General features: G+C 47.2%; 1 protein-coding gene across 2 annotated transcripts; it reads left to right on the top strand.

The window, feature by feature from the left end:
• The first annotated feature begins 383 nt into the window (after window positions 1-383).
• LOC136450201 (MAG2-interacting protein 2-like) lies at window positions 384-12,688 on the top strand. 2 transcript variants are annotated; one of them, XM_066450562.1, is made up of 11 exons: window positions 384-592; window positions 971-1,055; window positions 1,154-1,342; window positions 2,404-2,599; window positions 2,714-2,940; window positions 3,057-4,017; window positions 5,739-6,942; window positions 7,790-8,149; window positions 8,244-9,462; window positions 9,608-9,873; window positions 9,986-12,688. In XM_066450562.1, the coding sequence occupies exons 1-11, from the start codon at window positions 521-523 to the stop codon at window positions 12,566-12,568; spliced, it is 7,362 nt and encodes a 2,453-aa protein (XP_066306659.1). In that variant the 5' UTR covers window positions 384-520; the 3' UTR covers window positions 12,569-12,688. The 2 variants fall into 2 exon arrangements, with proteins under 2 accessions (XP_066306659.1, XP_066306660.1); XM_066450563.1 differs by lacking the exons at window positions 384-592; window positions 971-1,055; window positions 1,154-1,342 and having other exon boundaries at window positions 2,438-2,599; window positions 2,719-2,940.
• Window positions 12,689-19,884: the final 7,196 nt, after the last annotated feature.

The following is a 19,884-nucleotide window of genomic DNA, read 5'->3' on the forward strand; positions in this document are numbered from 1 at the left end:
TGGTGGCGGTACGGTGGTGACTGTCAGCGGGGGAGGGGCGGCGAGGCGGCGGGGATAGGGCGTGTGGGGCTGGGGCCGAGTCGTTTTTTTTTTTTTGTTGTTGTTTGGGTTAATTTAACAAGATCATACCCACGCATTGTGCATCTCCGCCCGCGGCACCGCGCCGCTGCTCTCCCGCCCACTCACGCCGGCCGCCCCCGCCCGCGGCACCGCGCCGGTGCTCTCCTGCCCGCCCGCTCCTGACCGGGGCCCCACGCCGGAGCTCTCCGCCTGCCCGCGCCGGTGCTCTAGCGTGCGTGCGCGAGAGAGAGACGGCGCTCGTTCTGGGGGAATATTGGAGAAAGGGCCAAAGGCGAGCGGGGTCCATCCCTCAACCAAACGGAACCGCTCCGTCCCGTCTCAACCCGTTCCCCCTCGGTCCCTTCGACCAAAGTCACCAAACGCATCGTAAACCAGCTCCTCGACTCGAGCTCGAGCTCCAACACGGCGGAGATCTCCGGCGAGGCGCGGGACGCCGGCGATGGCACCGGGGGCCGACGAAGCACTGTACGAGATCCACCGGCACGCGTCGGGATCCCACGTGATCCCTCATGTGAGTGCCCGGCCCCTCCCTCTCCCCCTCCTCATCCTCCCATGCTTCCTTCCGCCTCGTAATCCAATCGCGGGCGCGTTGTGCGTGGGAGAGATGCGAGGCGGGTCATCGTAGATTCGCGCTCTTCAACACTATTTTGTTGATGTCCTTCTTCCGAATTCTGTTTTCGGGTGAGGGTGTCGCCAGAGTTCATAGCAATAGCTCACAAGGATTTTTCGTTTTAGCCTGTCTATCATTCTATATGTGTTTTTTTTTAATTTCGTGCAACGTTGCTGCGAGGGTGTTCAATTTACTAAGTTTTTAGTAGTATTTTGGAAGCTAAATAGCTGTGAAATCCTGATGGTTATCTTCATTGTTATGTAATTCTTGCAAATACAGCAAGAAGAATACCAAGGTGCTGCGACAAGTAGTGGTAGCTCGGATGCTGGAGGAGGAGGCGTCCTCTCCTATCTTTCCTTGCAAGGTACAGTTCCACTCGCTTCGAATTCTTCACAAATCCATCCATACAGGATGCAGCGCTGACCAGTTGCTTCTTCATGCTACCACCAACCACCCTTGAAGGTGTGAGCAAACTTAAGGAAAGGTGGGCTAGGTACAGTGTGCTGGGGAAGAGTAGGCAGAGGAAGAGGGGGGATGGCGTGGCACTGTTCGTCTCACCAAGTGCGGAATACGTGTCTGTTACTGTTGGGAATGGCATCATCATCTTGAGGAAAGGCGATGGCTATGCATCACCTTGCGGTGTTTACACAAGTGAGTGAGTGTCCTGCTTGTTCCTGCATCGCTTCGGTTCTTATAGTGTTATTCACTGCTGTTGACTATTATGTCTATTATTAAGCCTGAAAGAAATTGCCTCTCAATTCTTATGCGTAGAGAGTATTAAGTTATATTTATTGGAATGAGTGTACCACATATTATTTGACCTTTGAAGTCCTTTCAGAAATGTGGCATCTGAGATCATCATAATTTGCATTTAATTATACAAAAAAAATGTTGTTTGTGGAAGATATCTTTACTTGGCCATGACAATAGCATTTTTTGGCGTGTAATTTTAATATGCACTGCTGACACAGAAGTAAGGTTGTTGTGACTCTAGCTTCCTAGCTTGCTGCTCCCTTTGTCCGGGAAAGAATACAATTCTAGCATAGTACCGAGTCAAACCATTTTGAGTTTGACCAAGTTTATTATTATGACAAAATATCAATATTGATAATACCAAATAAGTGTCATTTCATTTTTCATGAAATATATTGTTACTATACATATTTTGTGTTGTAAAGATTGATACTTTTTCTATAATCTTGGTCAAACTTTAGAAAGTTTGACTAAGGATAGAGCTAGAGCTGCATGTTTTCCTGGACGTAGGTAGCACTTCACATATAAATTGTCTATGTTAAGGCTCCAAATTTATTTATCCAAAAGATGGAGGATTTGGGTGCAGGCTACCATTTCCATGCTTCGAAGAAAAGTTGAACTGATTATTGAAAGGATTTCAGCCCATGCATCATTTGTTACCATTTACATCAAGCATACATTTTCCACTGCTCATTATGTTTTCGTTCCTCAGGGAGACCAATTAAAATTTTTGGGAGATTAGGTTCCAATTTTTGTTTATGTTGGCAGAAATATTGCACTATGCATTTTGCAACAATCCCTATACAGTAGCAATCTGCACCTTTCCATTTTCTTTTTAGTTACTTAAAAAAATGGTTTTATAATGTGGAACATAGTTTCATGTGCATTTTCTGCAGTAGATGTCCTTGGGCATCATTTTTTTTCTGATTATACATTGTATTCTAATTATTTATGGTCAGGTAATGACAGAATAACATTTTTCACAAATGGGGCTTGGCTGGAGGCTCAAGGCATTTTTGGTGTGGTGGATGACCTAAGCACACTTTACTTGATCAAAGAAAATGGGGAGTTATTAGCAAGGAGGACATGCGATCAGTTGAAGCTATCTTCTTCCATTATTGATCTGGTTTTGCAGGATGGTTCAAGCTTGCTTAGGTGATTCTCAGTTGTTTTCAGTTGGGAGCTTTCCCCTTAAATTATGTATGACTTCATTTCGTGGGAATATTTGGCAGTAACTAATAAATTCCATATTTCCATTACTATTTGTAGGCCAGGTTTCTACATTTTTACAAGTGACTGCTTGGTTCATAGAGTTGATTACACTGAAGAACCTGAGGCCAGATTATGCAAAGTTCCCATATCAACTAAAGATGTGATGTCAGCTAAGACTATCCAGTTACCTCGAAGTTTATCGTGCATTGATTACCATCAACGTCACTCACTATTTGTCCTAGTTGGAGATTCCAATGTTTCATTTAGCTCCAATAGTTATTCTGGTATGCTCATTCACTAGCTTGTTCTCAACTGCTATACTTGTCCATCCTGCACTATATAGCTTGTTCATGAAATTCAAATGGTGTTGTTTCTAATCTTCTTTATTATCATATTTTAGGAACCTATTTTATGTATCTATTACACGTCAACAAAAATCTGGAACTTAGTCTTTCATTTCAAAGCCTGCAGTTGGAAGGGGTATTTTCTCCCCTAAAGGATCAAAGAACCTTTGTTTCGTCCCCGAAAATCAGGATCTCGCCTCAGGGAAAGTATGTTGCTACGTTGGATTTGACTGGAATTGTAAACTTCTTTTCACTTGATGGTGACATGTGCACTGTTTCACTTCATACTCTTGGAAATGGTAGACACCTAATTGATGTTAAGGACATCAGTTGGTGGACAGATAATGTTCTCATGTTCGTAAGAAAAGATGGTAGCATTAGCATGTACAGCGTCACTGAAGACAAGATAGTTTCCAAAGATGACCCAGTTTTATCTTCACCAGTATTGGAGAAAGCAAAGGCTACTGAAGGACATGCTTTTGTTTTGCAATCTAAGAGATATGGAACAAACACTCCAGTTAATAAGCAGATGGATAGTGACTCGGAACCTAGCCTGCTGAGTGGTTCTGGGGAGCACCAACAAACAGAAATGGCTGAAACGTCCTGGAGTCTGATATCATTCTCCAAAGTTACAGTAGCAGAAATGTACTCTGTTCTGATAAGAGAGAAACGATACAAGGAGGCTTTAGATTTTTCTTCAAGATATAATCTAGATAAGGATGAAGTTCTTAAAGCATGCTGGTTGCACTCTGACAGCAATACTCATGAGATAGACTTGTACTTAGCAAAAATTACAGACCAAGTATTTGTATTATCAGAATGTGTAAAGAAAGTTGGGCCTACAGAAGCAGCTTTAAGGGCTCTACTTTCTTTTGGACTTTGTATAACTGACCGTTACAAATTTTCTGAGTTGGATAACAGCAGTAAAGGTTCAACATGGGACAGTCGCATCATTAGGCTTTGTTTATTGCGGCACAGAGACATGTTAGAGACATTCATGGGAATTAATATGGGAAGGTATGTCCTTGCTATTCTTTCTCTAGATAAGAATGCACAACCAGGAAATTGTTAATTTCTTGGAAGCATTTACAACTATATTACAGTTGTCGAGTCACATTAATCCTACACACATCTAATTAACATAATTTGTTACGGGTCTGATTGGTTGCCTGCACATCTCTTTATCCAGGGCACCGTAGTGCAAAGGCTACTTGTTTGGTTGTCTGCATATCTCTTTATGCAGCATAGCACTCTCCTCAAAGCATCTCTGGCCTGCAAAACCGTGTGCGCTCACAATTAGTCGTATCCACCTATGCAGCCTTGCATTGTGCGGTGCTTGCACCCGCTCTACAGCCTGTTGCACCCGCTCTGCACTTGTGTGCTCGCGCTCTTCCTCCTCCTTGCCTTTGCTCTCCACCATGCGCATGGAAGCCGCCGAAACCCAGCACCAGGTCTCCTTCGTCCTTGAGCCCCAGCACCAGGCTGTCGTTGCCATGGACGCGAAGAACTCGTGCATCTCCCCTCCAGAGATGTGGCCGTGCAGGTGGCCTTGCCGCTGGTGGGTGGGTGAGGTGTAGGCCGGGCAGGTGGCCTTGCCGCTGGCAGGCGGGTGGCCTTGTCGTTGGCGGGCGTGCTGCGTGGAGGCTCGGTGTGGAGCTGGGTTTCGACACGTGCCGCCGTTCATGGTGGCGCCCATGGGTGAGTGGTACCCGGGCAGATGAGGAATAGCAGGCACACAGGGAGGACAAGCAGGCCATGAGTGCGCCGCGCAGGACGAGCTGTCATAGTCGTACTTGTGCCAGCGCCAGCCATTGCCGTTGCCTGCTCTCTCTCTCTCTCTCTCTCACTCTCGGTGATGGTAGTAGACTGAGAAGTAGAGAAGATTTTATTGTTTGACTGATTGCACTGATGAGCGGTGGGTGGGGTTGTGAGCGTGAATGACTAAAGATTGATTTTACTAATGGATGAACAGCGAGTCGGTAAGTGACAGAGTCACGGGGGACTCGCCGGGGTGACCTGGGTTCCTGCAGCGAAGACGTTCGATGAACTGCTGATGCCTATTTTAGATGTGCAGTGCAACCAAACACAAATTATTAGACACAGCCTACCGTTGTACATTCAACCAGAGGCACAAACAATGCAACAGAGTAATTCAGTCTAACCAAACAAGAGCAAATTGCATTCATTTGTGCAGGCGTAACCTATACTGCATAACCCCTAATGCAATGCAAGTGTTGTGCGAGCAACCAATCAGACCCTACATGCATAGAGCATATCTGAGTCACAGTTCATTACTCAAGGTACTATAGAGGTTTCTGCACCGATATACTCCCCTTAGTAATTTGGCGTAGTGTTCCACTTATAACCGAAATGAGCTTAACCCAATGGCAACCTGGCTCTAGTTTTTTACATGAAGGAAAAAGAAAAATGGATGCAAACACTTATCTTCTTCGTCAAAGGAATGTTTCTTGACTTGTTTCCATTTTATCGTTAACTTAACATTTCCAAGATTACATGTTGGCTTGTTTTTCATTTGTCTAACCTATTTGCTCATTCCAGTTCTTAAAACCACTTTCCTCTTTTTCTGCACTGTATGATGATGTTAGCTTTCTTAGAAAAATATTTTGCAAAGTTGATTGCATGCGCATGCAGTGCATGTGCAACTTGCCGCTTTATATTGGACTTTGCTTGCTTGCTGCTTACTTCTTTATGCCAAATGCAATGGTCTTGTTATGCAGGTACGCTGCAGGAGAATATAGCAAATTCCGTTCAATGCCATTGGTGGAAACAGCCATAGCATTAGCTGAAAGTGGCAAAATTGGCGCTTTAAATCTTATATTCAAGCGTCATCCATATACTATCTCTTCAGATATTTTACGTGTTTTGTCTGCTATCCCAGAAACTCTTGCTGTTCAGACTTACAGTCAGTTGCTACCAGGGAAATCCCCTCCCAGTGTTATCATATTGAGAGATGGTGATTGGGTTGAATGTGAACAGATGGCTTCATATATAAACAATTGCCCTGCCGAGTTGGACAAGATTGGAGAGATCAAAACGGAAATACTTGTAAAGCACTCGAAAGGCTTTTCATGGCCTTCAGTTGCTGAACTTTGTGAGTGGTACAGGAACAGAGCAAGGGACATTGACTGCTTAAGTGGACAGCTGGAAAACTGTCTGGCCATGATAGAGCTTGCATGTCAGAAGGGCATCGTGGAGTTGCAGCCATTCTTTGATGATATTAAATGCCTCTACCAGGTTGTATATTCTAACGAGTTGAATGAGTTTACAATGAATCTTTTGACATGGGAAGATCTGCCTGATTATGAAAAGTTCAAAATCATCCTCAGAGGAGTCAAAGAAGATACAGTTGTTCAACGGCTAGAAGAAAATGCTATCCCTTTTATGAAGAAGAGATTATACTCAACCTCCTCAAATAACGAACGCAAACAAGAATCCTACCTGGTTAGATGGCTGAAAGAGGTAGCTGCTGAAAATGAGCTTTTGATTTGCTTAGGCGTCATTGAAAATGGTTGTGGGGAGTCACCAATATATGGGCTCTTCAAGGATCTTGCTGAGATGATAGAAACAGCTGTTCACTGCATTTATATGTGCAGTGCAACTAACCAGTGGAATACCATGTCATCAATATTATCAAAGTTACTCTATAAAACAAAGAGAGAGAAATCTTTAGTGGCTAGTGAAGAAGACTGCAATCTGAAAGATGCTAAGCATGCTCTTAGTTCTTCTGTGGTTTCTTATGAGGAGATGCAATGCGTCTGTGCTGATATCTTATCTGGTCTGGGCAATGCTCCAGAAGATTTTCATCACTATGATTCAGTACCTTACGAACCTAATAATTCCAAATATCTTGATATATTGGAGAAGAGACTAAAAGTTGCTGAAGGCCATGTAGAAGTAGGACGGCTCTTTGCTTATTATCAGGTATTGATGCCTCTTCAATAAAATTACTGCTTCTATGTTTTTGTTTTGGTTTCTTTGGTGTTTTTGACATGTTGAATTGCAGTAAATCTACTTGGACTTCTTTAGCAGTGCTGCTCTGTATAGGGATATCTCATACCTGTGAGCATATGTGATGTGAGGGAAAAAATGAAAAATTTATCACATGCTTTTCCATTTGTGCTGCAAAACATTGTCTATCTGCAAGATCAAACCCAACCAAAAATAGGGCTTCCACCTCTTAATTCACAGAACCACTGCTTGACAGAATAATTGTCACTCTCAGAACCCCTTTGTTGTGTTTGAATTCTATGCCAATGAACCTTTCATGCTGCCAAACAGAATATATAGATCTTTCATTTTATCAGTGAATAGTTCTATTTATTTAATCAGTTTATAAGAAGCTTGAAGTATTAGGAACCTTGAATTTTTTATCGGAAAGGAACCTGACCTTCAGGAATGATTTCGAGATGTTCACAAGATTGAAGGAGAGTTCTTTGTAGCCATAGTTCTTTTCTTTCCTTTGGTGGGCTTGGAAGCACTGGTAAGTGGCGATAAGAGTGCACTGTGGGAGATGTGGGTGGATTGATTGGAATCGGTGAACATGTGAGGCAGATGCTGTTTGTGAATAAGTTGTAGAATTGTTCATTCATTTTCATTCCTTTGCATATTCATTTGCACTGATATACTCCCCTTAGTAATTTGGCGTAGCATTCCACTTATAACCGAAATGAGCTTGCTAGCAGTCATACCTTTCATTTTTCGTGGATTGTTTACTTGCTTGCCAATGTTTTGCACTGTCAGTGCAACTCATAGCTGAATGTGGTTACAGGTCCCAAAACCAATGCATTTCTTCCTTAGTGCTCACTTAGACGAGAAGAATGTAAAGCAAATTATACGGCTGCTTCTATCGAAATTTGGCAGACGTCAACCTGTTCGATCAGACAATGAGTGGGCTAACATGTGGCGTGATTTGAAACTCTTCCAAGAGAAGGCATTTCTTTTTCTTGATTCAGAATATATGCTGGCAGAATTTATTAGAGGGCTTTTGAAAGCTGGTAAATTTTCGCTAGCCAGGAATTATCTTGGAGGAACCAGTGCTGTTTCTTTATCCACAGAGAAGGCTGAAAATCTTGTGATACAAGCTGCAAGGGAGTATTTCTTCTCGGCTTCAACTTTGTCTGGGAATGAAGTGAGTTAATGTTACCAATTTTTTTGCCATCCAATTATTGATCTGCCATTTCATTTCTGATTAATGCTAACTTGGATTATACAATCCTTTGCAGATTTGGAAGGCCAGGGAATGTCTAAATCTGTTACCTAATAGCAAAAATGTTCAAGCAGAAACTGATATAATTGATGCTCTTACTGTTAGACTTCCTTATCTAGGGGTGACTATCCTTCCTGTTCAGTTCAGGCAGGTAAAGGATCCTATGGAGATCATCCGCATGGTGATAACAAGTCAAACAGGTGCATACCTTCATTTCGAAGAGATTATTGATGTCGCTAAACTTCTGGGATTAAGAAGTGAAGAGGAAGTAGCGGATGTGGAGGAGGCTATTGCCAGAGAAGCTGTGGTAAATGGCGATATTCAACTTGCTCTTGATATCTGTATAAATTTAACAAAAAAGAGTCATGGTGCAGTGTGGGATTTATGTGCTGCAATTGCTAGAGGCCCTCCACTTGACAATTTGGATACAGGTACCCGTGAAAAGCTATTGGGTTTCGCTCTCATCCATTGTGACGAAGATTCTGTTGGGGAATTGTTGAATGCTTGGAAGGAGCTTCATGCTCATGGTAAATTTGAGAAATTAATGATTACAACGGCAACGACTCCTCCCAATTTCTTGATTGATGGATCTTCAATCACACCACTTCCTGTACAAAGTGTGCAAGACATACTTGACCTGAGAGTTGACAGTGGCCATGATAGACATAGAGATCATGCGGAAATTGTTAAAGACATGCTGTCAAAAGTTTGCTTGGACTTCTCAAATGGAGACACACATAATTGGGAGTCTATGTTGGAAGAAAATCGGAAATTATTGTCCTTCGGAGCACTGGAATTACCATGGCTTTTGAATTTGTTCAATAATGAAGCGTGTGATGTTGAAATAACGGATCATCCCACTAGGAGATGTCGATTTTCAACAAAAGTAGAAGCAGCAATCAGCATCACATATTGGCTAGCTGTAAATGGTTTGGCCCCCAACGATAATATAATCATGATTCTTGCAAAGTCTATAATGGAGCCTCCCGTTGATGAAGAGTTTGATGTACTTGGCTGCTCGGTTCTTTTGAATCTCATGGACCCTTTCAATGGAGTGAAAATAATAGAGGAAGAGCTAAAAAGACGAGAATGTTATCAAGAAATTAGCAGCATAATGAGTATAGGAATGTTATATAGTTCCCTCAATAATTCTAAGAAAGAGTGCTCCACTCCTGAGCAGAGGAGAAATCTGTTGCTTCACAAATTTCATGAGAAGTTCACCTCAGCCGATACCGGTAGGTGTACTAAAATCAACAAGTTATTAATATGGTCACTATTTTACCTTTGAATATTCTGCTGAGCTCAATACTTCTGGGCTTTATATGAATTGTTTTGTGCTAATATATACCATATTCATTTTGTTTCTACCAACTTTGACAGATGATTTAGACCAGATTGATATGGCAAATACAACCTTCTGGAGAGAATGGAAATCAAAGTTAGAAGAGGAGAAACAACTGGCTGATCAAGCGCGGATGCTCAAGCAGATATTACCTGATATAGACACATCTCGATTCTTGTCTGGTGATGTTAATTATATCAAAAGAGTAGTTTACTCCTTTGTTGGTTCTGTAAAGCTGGAGAAAAAACACATACTCAAGGAAGCAGTGAGGATAGCTGAGACATATGGCTTGCAACGAACTGAGGTCTCTCTCACACATCTGAGCTTATATTTTTGTTTTCTTTAGATGTAAATTTCTCATCTGCAGTTTTTTCTCCTGATGTTTGACAATCTCATATTGTTGCTTGGATTTTTAGGTGCTTTTACGATTTCTCGCCTGCAGTCTTGTGTCTGAATACTGGGATAACAATGATATTCTGAACGAAATTTCTGAATTCCGGGAGGACATTGTCAGATCAGCTAAGGGTGTGATCGATATGATATATTCAGATGTCTATCCGGAGATAGATGGGTATAATAAACAACGCCTTTCTTACATTTATGGCATTCTTTCAGCATGCCATTCATATCTGAAGAGGACCAATGAGATAGAATTGAGATACCCAGAGCATGTGCATACCCATAAGCTTGAACCATTTCAGTATTATAAGGTACTTGAGGAAGAGTGCAAGAAAGTCTGCTTCATTGATGGCTTGAACTATAAAAACATTGCTGGACTGGATAATCTGAACTTTGAGCATTTCAATGAAGAAGTATGCAAGAATATCCATGCCTCTACCGTCACTGCTCTAGCCAATATGGTACAATCTCTTGTGAGTATGTATGTCGATGTACTGGCCAAGGGACTCATATCACAACAAGGTGTTTACAAGCACTATGTTCTGGGGTTGCTGGCATCATTAGAAGGCCGCAGTGAAGCACAATCGAACTGCACAGATTATGAAAAGTTGCAGGCTGCCCTATGCGAAGTTGAGTTGAACTATGATAGTTGCAGGGAGTACATCCAAGCTCTTCCAGCCACAGATATTTCATATATTGTAGGAAGGTATTGCACCCTCTGCTTTCCATCTAACTTAGCACGAAACCATCCACAGGAACCTTCATGGAGGAAACCTCTTGCAACGCTACTAGCATTTTGGTCTAAACTTGTTGATGACATACCGGGGGATTCAATTGATGCTTGCTCATATGAAAGAACAGACTACTTAAATTCAAATAGGTCATCGCTGTGCATAGGAGTTTTCAGGCAGCTATTGATAAATGATGAGATAGCACTGCACCAAGGTTGGGATGCCATCTCCATGTATGTAAAAGATTGCCTTAGAAGTGGAATGATGATGGGAACATCATGTTTTTGTAGAGCTATGATTCTATCAGGCTGCAGTTTTGAATCTGTAGTTGAAGTATACTATGGAGGACAGGGACAATTAGGGAGTGAGAATGCAGATTCAAGCAATTATTTGGATATCTTAGAACTTTATAATGCTGCTACAGAAGAGTGTTTGTCGGATTTGAGTGAGGAATCTTGCGAATATCGAATATTGCTTCATCATTTGCTGTCATCTTTGAGCCGGTCAACGGGAAAACATGCTGGTACTCTAGAAATGGTCAGATCTGGTGTTTGGGGGAAGTTAATCCGCTTTTCGGAAGACATGCAGCTAGAGAGCCAATTACGCGTCTATGCGCTACAGCTGATGCAATGTATCACAGGAAGAAACCTTAAAACCCTTCCAAATGAGATGGTGTGCCAGGTTGAGCCGTGGGAATCATGGTATGAGCATGGAGCAGGTGCTGCCATGGCTGATGAGAGTATCAACTCCTCTAGCAGCATCACAGGGACTCTTGTGGCACTTAGATCTACTCAGATGGTCACTGCAGTTCTGCCTGATGCTAATATCACTCCAGAAAACCTAGCAACTCTTGACTCTGCAGTATCTTGTTTTTTAAATTTGTCAGAACATGCTTCTGCTGCGAATGTTACTGTTTTGGAAGCAGTGTTAGAAGAGTGGGAGCAATTGTTCTCCCCCAAAGAAGAGCATGTTGCGCCTCATGAATCACCAAAAGAAACAAGTGACTGGAGTGATGGATGGGATGATGGCTGGGAGGCCCTACCGGAAGAGCTGGAGAGTCCAAAGAATAAACAAGAGGGTGTGTTGTTATCTGTCCATCCCCTCCACAGTTGTTGGATGGAGGTTATCAGAAAACGTGTTGAGCTTGGTGAGCTGCACAAGGTCCTTGAACTTCTGGACCGAGCATCTGCGAAACATAGCGTGTTCCTAGAGGAAGAAGAAGCACACAGCTTGGTTGAGCTTGTATCTGCTCTGGACTGCTTCATGGCTCTTAAAACTGTGCTGCTACTCCCATATGAAGCTCTGAGACTGCAGTGCCTGCAGATGGTGGAGGTGAAAATGAGGGAAGGAATCGTGTCCACCTCATCAAATGCTGATGATCATGAGCTCCTTGCCTTGGTTCTTTCCTCTGAAACTATCCAGAAGATCACCACAGAAGAGGCATACTCCAAATGTTTCTCTTACATATGCCATCTTGTCGGGCACCTTGCAAGGTCATTCCAGACTGATCTCCTCATACAATGGAACGATGAAGCAACATCTAAGATCAACAGATCTTTACTGTTCGGTAGAGTTTTGTTTCCATGTTTTGTATCTGAACTGGTCCTCAGAGAGCAGTATCTTCTGGCTGGGTTCGTCATCTCGAGATGGATGCACACACATCCATCCCTGGGCCTGATGGATGTCACTGAGACCAGTGTGCGACGCTTCCTTAAAGGCCAGGTTGCCCAAGCTGAGCTGGTGGGAGGGAGCGATGCTGCTTTCACTGATGGTGAAGTTTGTGTAAGGCACACAATCTCCACCCTACAGTCGAAACTTGTTTCTCTTCTGCAGTCCGCATTGGCAGCCCTCCCAAACCAGGAGTTGTAGGCAGCATTAAGTCTTGTGTACATTTTTTAACTTTACACTGTTGCTGTACTACCAGTGTACCTGTAACATAAAATGTTTACTTGAGATAATGGTAAAAGTGAATAGTTGAAGATTTCAGAATATTTTTCACAAACCTACAAAGTTCTCTAGGTTCAGAAACACGACCAACTAAAACAACCGCATCCACCAATCCAAGTCTTCTGATCACCAAGCCTGGGTTCAACCAAACAAACAGCGCAAGCCCACAGAGGCTGCAGAGCACGTTCACAAAGAAGTTAAAACGACTTAGGACCCGTTTGGAGGAGCTCGGGGAGCTCCGGCTCCGGCACTGTTCATGCACTGTAGCACGGAGCGGCGGAGCTCGAAATCGTGGCTTCGCCGGCTCCTCCTCTTTTCGGCTTCTTTTCAGTTCATTTTGCGCCTCGATTTCCGAAACGGCTCCTGCTACATTGTTTGCTACAGTACCCAAGGTGAGGAGCCGGAGCCGCCTGGAGCAGCGCCAAACGCGTCCTTAAACTACTTCATTACAGGCTATGTTCCGGCAAACAGCACACAGGCTGACAGGCTGAAGAAGAACACTACACAGCACACGGTCAATCAGAACCATGAGTTGCTGATCATCCGTATTTCCTTCCTTGGTGACTTGGGCCCAGCTCGCTTCGCTGAAAAGTCAGACTGAAAAGTACCGTTGACTAATTTGTTGTGAGAGAAAAACATTGTGCAGTTTAGACTTGTGCAAACCTGCCAAATAGACGAGGAAAGAACAGATCATACAGATGATCTCAATCAAGGATTTGACGCGTTTGTCTTCGCAGCAGACAGTTTCTTGTGCGCGAGATTGTCTAGCAAATAGCAGCAAGACCCACTGCGTATTCGCCCAACGGTCGCCTCACAGCCAACCTCCTCGATTCCACTGTCAAGCACATCAGTCCATTATCACCCAAATTTTTTTAGGAATTCGAACAAAAAAAACATAGTGTTTCTTTTTATAATACAAGCAAAAACCCTCTACACTTCATGGATGAGCTCGGACAGCCGTCCGGGATCACCGGGGCGGTGGCTCCGCCACTAAGACTCTTTTTTTCGGGTGATGCCAAGGTCTATAACGACTCTACACCGTGCTTTTCCTCCCACATGATGTGTCCGTGTGTGCTGTCTGTCGGGTTCATAAATCCGAGGTCCCTCGGGGACCGGCTTCCACGCCAGGGCTCAGCCCAGGAAAACGACCTTTATTTCTTCTGGACCGGCCCGAAAGTCTAAAACCAACAGACTGGAGCACTCGCTTCAGCCCAGGCCGCCTTCGGCTCATCTCTTCGACCGGAGCACTAGCTCAGCCTCAGGCCAGCTCCGAACGGCCTCTCCGATCGAAGCGCTAGCGTCAGGCCCCGGCTGCCTCTGCACGGCCTCCACTAGGAAAGCCTGACCCGAGGACCGCCTCCGACTCCGACCCCGTGTCTCCGACCGGGATTCATAGAAAAACACCGCCATCACTATTCTCCGACTGGCGCGCCAGAACCGACTGGGGAACATCCGACCGAGGACGCCCGCTCGGAAAGAACCAGAAGGCGTGCGGAGAAAGGCAAGGCATGGCTCACAAGTCAACACCACTGTACCAGGGACCATACCCTACACGAAGCAGTGCTCTACGGCCACCCTGACACAAAGTATTGTAGGGGCCGCTAGAAACTCCCATATGGTAAGCCCCCCGCGTGTCTCTGGACATCGATCGTGGTATGGGCTCCAGGATTTGCCATACCGGGTGAACATAGCACGGCTCCTCACATGCCACTAGGCATCGAGAAGTATCTTGCAGGTACCGGCGTCATCCTTCCTGAAGAAGATAGCTCGACCTCCCGTGCACATCCGACATCCGACATCCTACAGTGACATCGATAGTATTGGGGGGCTTCAACCATTATCCAGTTTTCATCACCGTAGGCAACAAGACTTAGAAATATCTGTACTCTCCCCCTCTCACCTGTAAAGCCATCCCCTTCATCTATAAAAGGGGATGCGCTCCCTCCAAGCAGGAGAGATCGACTTCTTCAAGCCCAGACTCACTAGATTGACCTCAACGCTTCCAACCACAGGACCGCCAAGTTCCGACCGTGACTCTTCCGGTCGGAGCCGACCGAACCTCTTGTATCCCACCTTCTTCCTCCTTCTCGTTTGTACTCCCACTACAGACTTTGAGCACCTGGGCTCAGGAATAAAGTCACCGACCGACCCCGACTAGACGTAGGGCACGTTGCCTGAACCAGTATAAATCATGTGTCATTGTGTGCTAGGCCACCTCTAATCATAACGTACAACAAAACTACAAATATTTACTAGTTGGTCACTTTCTGCACCGACAGTTGGCGCCGTCCGTGGGGAAGATGTTGTACGTTCAACACTCATCGGATGGCCCATTTTTTCGCCACTCCCGCCGTGGCAGGCTCGGGCGATACGATTTGCTTCGGATCGCTGGAGTTCCTCGCACTCTCGCCCGTTGGGATGCGGGTTCCACCCATCTTCGAGCCATTCTAGGTCTTCCGCTTTGGGAGCCTGGACTTCGTCGCCGATCGGCTCGACGTACTTCACCTCCGCGAGGAGGCTCACGACCTGGCACCCGTCGGAGGGATGTCCTCCATCGACTCCGGGACGCGCGACTTCAACGGCACGACATCTGCGCTTCATTCTGAGCAAACTCTCTGCTCAAACCCCGCTGTGAGTAATATACATGCCGTTATTTACTTACTGTGCTCTATCTTCCGCCAAATACCCGGTGGGTTACCGTTGTCCCCATTGCAGCCGCCATACGGCCGGTTCCCCTATGGCCTTGCGTCTTCCGCGGACACATACGCCCGGGGACTCCAAAAGGTGCTAGCACCGCACCCTCTCACGTCTGAGTTTGTGGGGATGGCGAGCTATGCTCCCACCTGTTTCCTCGACATCATGGATGACGACGTCGGGAGTGATGGCTCTAGCATTGGCGACGTGGCGCCTAGCCACCGTCGGTCCCGGGAGTACGCTACGGCGGATGCCTCGGAACGGCCGCTAGGGGTAACGGAGTCCTTTCGGACCCACGCCCCACCGGGTCCTCACGCGGAGACCCCTGAGCTCACACGTGAGCACGGGGAGAATCTACGATGACAGTGGCCGCATCAACCACCAACTGCACCAACGCGCTCAGCGCACCACACTGCGCCCCATGCGCATAGACCAGCGAGCGGCGCTCAGGGTCGCGCCCATCAGCCCTAGTGCAATGCCCCGGTTCGAGGGACCAACCCTCCGCAGTTCGCTCAGGCCAGTCAGAACGTTGCCGCCGCGGCAATGCTCCTACGTGACCTGCCCGAGCCGAACGACCCTCGTGGACGAGCAATCCACCAGAACCTCCAGGCACTATTGGAGACCGCCGCCGTTTAGCAAGCAGAGTGCTCCGTATCGCGACGCCGACCCACGACCTTGCTCCCCGTCCGAGGAACAGGGACGCAGCAGACGGGGCACTACACCCTATCATTGCCACAACCACCGATTGCGGCACAAGAAGCTACAACCGCTCCTTGTCTTGACTTGACGACCACCCCATGCCGACCGCCCATCTACGCGCGGCTTAGGCCAAACCAAGACGCGCGGAGCGTCGACCGGAGTCCCAGCCCTGACAGCCTGGAACCATGGACCTTTGTCCAACACCCCCAGCAAGCGCCTTTTCCGCCGCGCTTCGACGGGGGCCGCGACAAAGGTAAGGCCAAGCACCAGGATCAAGACAAGAGCCCCTCCATGCAGAGGGGAAAGAAGAACAGAAAGGATCGCCATCGACCGACCAACTCCGCGTTGGTCGCCACGACAGATTACGCGGGCACTCAGCCCTAGCAAGACCCGCCGGGCCACTTCCATGATCTCATGGAGAGCCCATACACCAACCACAACTATCCCGTCAACCATCTCTACAAGGACTGCTAGCTCCTCAGGCGCCTGCTGAGGTAGGCCGGCAGGCCAAAGGAGGAGGAAGACGGGGAAGCAACGACCGAAGAAGGGGGCGCAGCAGACAAGGATCCAGACGACTGAAGTGATCCGACCGAAAGCCTACCAACTGAAGGACAACGACGACGACGACGCTCTCTCCGACGACCTTGGAACGGCTATGTCTCTTCTTCTCTTCCTAAGTTTCAGTCTTACCTTTACTTAGCGAACGCTCCAGTAAGAGCACCCCGACCCGAACACTTTTCGGCTTAGGGCGCTCGGGGGGCTTCACTAGGGGGCTCTACTACCCCTTTGTTTTTGTTTTTACCTTAAGAACTCTTTTGGTTTTGTATGAAGAAACTCCTTCCTACCTGAACAAAAGGGTAGTTCATTCCTTTGTTTTACCTTACGTAACTTTGCTTTAGAACATTCCGACTGATCGCACCTCGCCTTTTCCTACGGTTACGACCGGCCGAGCCTCACGGGCCACGCCCCGGGCTCGCAAAGTTGTGACCTATGGAACAAACAGGCAGGTATGAGATAGAAAGAAATTTAAAACAAAATTATGCTAAGGGAAAACTAAAGAACGAAAGGGAACAAGCTTCCCTGAACGGAGCGACTCCATCACAAGAACAAAAACCAATTACAGTCATTAAAACACACCACGAAACGTCTTACACGGGGGCTTCCCCACGAACTTAAAACTTCCTACATTTGCTAACTACTATTATATTTTTACATGCTACTAGGCCGACCCGGCGACATCCGACGATGGTGCAACCGACGAAGGCTCGAGCTACTCACTTCCCGACGACGCGGCATCTGGCTCGGCTAAGACTGGGGCGACATTCACCTCCAATCCGACATCACGCTATGGGTTTGCAAAAGGATCCGTAAGTCCTCCCCCTCGCTCACTCTTCCTCTCACTAAGGAACCGCCGCAGCATACAGGCACTCTCGGTGAGAAAGAAGAAGGAAGGAAGAGCGAGGAATCTCCGCCAGAAGAGACCACCAGACCTCCCTGAGTCGATCGAGTCACCCAGGAGAGATCAACTGGCCTCCTGAGTCAATCGATTCACTTAGGACAAGCACCTGAGATACAGGAAGGAAGCGAAGGGACGCCCCATGTGGGCCATGCCGACTCCGTCTCGAATGACGAGCACAGGTCCTGGTTAGACATTTCTGACTAAAGCTCTCCGAACCCCGTCTCTCAGGTCATCAAGGTCTCGGATGGGCATTTCCAACTGGAGCTCTTTGAACCCCGTTGCTCCAGTCTTCAAGGTAAAACACCATCAAAGCCCCTCTATTTCATTACAAATCATTCATACATCCATACGCGCATTTATCCCATACGCCTGAACCCCCCGGACGGTTAGGGCATGAACCGCCCGGGGGCTCGGGAACTAAGCATCGCACATGCAGCGAAATGCACCAAAATGCTCTGTGTTGCGCCACAAAGCGGTGGCTTGCCTCATTCAACATGAGCAACCAAACAGAGCCAGGGGAGAAACCCGTAGATGAGCACCGTGCGGCCTTCGCCTGGTCTGGCAAACTGGGTCATCTCAACCTTCTCATTCGATCCTGAACCTCTTACCAAGCCCACAGAATCTCCATCGAGGGAGAGGCCGTCAGGCCACCTGGGTTGATCTATGGAATGACCTAGGCATCTGTCGGGCTGCAGGTAAAGGAGTAGTGGAATGTCACAAGAGAGCTATGCCGACCCCGTCACGAACGATGGACCTGGATTCCACTCGATCACACCCGTTAACGAGCTCACCGAGCTAGTCTTCGAGCCCGAGCGATCGGGACAGGCGACGAAACTCAGCCCCTCCAGTTGTGAGGAACCGGATGGGGTAGCGCAAAAACGACTCACAGCCCCCACGAAGGCCCGACAGGGCTCGGAGGTTTAAACGCCATGGGACCGTGACTCTGAATTCGTGTCGACGGGATAGGCGACATCCGGCTACGCCTTGGGACCGTGACTCCTTAACTCGCGTCGACGAGATAGGCGACATCTGGCTATGGCTTGGGTCCGTGACTCCTTAATTTGCATCGACGGGATAGGCGACATCCGGCTACGGCTTGGGACCATGACTCCTTAACTCGCGTAACGGCTTCACTAACTAAAACTAACTCTTTCGATCCACAGCGAGCACCGACGCCTAGGTCTACTCGCGACTCTAGCTTACCCGATCCCACGGCATGCACCGACGCCAAAGATCGAACTCTGTTGCATCCGAAACTAAGTTATTTCCGTTCACGGCGCGCACCGACGCCAGGGCTTGTTTCAAAAAACTAAAAACTTCCTCGTCCGATCCCCGGCACGCACCGACACCGGGATCATTAAGTTCTGTCTCAATCTAATCCTCGCGCTTAAAAACACCTCGGCTGCACAACGACGCCATGGTTAAACAAAATTCCGTCTCAAACTAAAAAATATGCATACACGCCTGCTGAGACAAACACCCTCAACTGGTTCAGCCCGAACCACCTGGGGCTCGGGGGCTACACCCGCAGGTGCACTCGCGCGCACCCGCTGGCAAGACAAAAATCCCCTGGACGATTCTGCCCGAATCGCCCGAGGGCTCGGGGGCTTCTGTCGGGTTCATAAACTCGGGGTCCCTCGAGGACCGGCTTCCATGCCAGGGCTTGGCCTAGGAAAACGGTGTTTCTTTCTTCTGGATCGGACTGAAAGTCTAAAACTAACAGACCGGAGCACTCGCTTCAGGCCCAGGCCGCCTTCGGCTCATCTCTCCGACCGGAGCACTAGCTCAGGCTCAGGCCAGCTCCGAACAGCCTCTCCGATCAGAGCGCTAGGTCAGGCCCCGGCTGCCTCCACACGGCCTTCACTCGGAAAGCCTAACCCGAGGACCGCCTCCGACTCTGACCCCGTGTCTCCTACCGGGATTCATAGAAAAACACCACCATCACTATTCTTCGACTGGCGCGCCAGAACCGACTAGGGACCATCCGACCGGGGACGCCCGCTCGGAAAGAACCAGAAGACGTGCGGAGAAAGGCAAGACATGGCTCACAAGTCAACACCACTATACCAGGGACCATACCCTACATAAAGCAGTGCTCTGCAGCCACCCTAACACAAAGTATTGTAGGGACCGCTAGAAACTCCCATATGGTAAGCCCCCCGCATGTCTCTGGACATTGATCGCGGTATGGGCTCTAGGATTTACCATACCGGGTGAACATAGCACGACTCCTCACATGCCACTAGGCATCGAGAAGTATCTTGCAGGTATCGGCGTCATCCTTCCTGAAGAAGATAGCTCGACCTCCTGTGCACATCCGACATCCTACAACGACATCGACAGTATTGAGGGGCTTCAACCATTATCCAGTTTTTATCACCGTAGG

This window comes from Miscanthus floridulus, chromosome 5 (genome assembly GCF_019320115.1).
Source record: "Miscanthus floridulus cultivar M001 chromosome 5, ASM1932011v1, whole genome shotgun sequence".
Taxonomy (NCBI): Eukaryota; Viridiplantae; Streptophyta; class Magnoliopsida; order Poales; family Poaceae; genus Miscanthus; species Miscanthus floridulus.

What these genes read in the sequence shown, in the direction of transcription:
- LOC136450201 (XM_066450562.1), top strand. Translation starts at nt 521, where the DNA reads ATGGCACCGGGGGCCGACGAAGCACTGTACGAGATCCACCGGCACGCG. An exon ending in GATCCCACGTGATCCCTCAT is followed by an intron (nt 593 to 970) that starts GTGAGTGCCCGG and finishes TTGCAAATACAG; the next exon opens with CAAGAAGAATACCAAGGTGC. An exon ending in ACCTTGCGGTGTTTACACAA is followed by an intron (nt 1,343 to 2,403) that starts GTGAGTGAGTGT and finishes ATTTATGGTCAG; the next exon opens with GTAATGACAGAATAACATTT.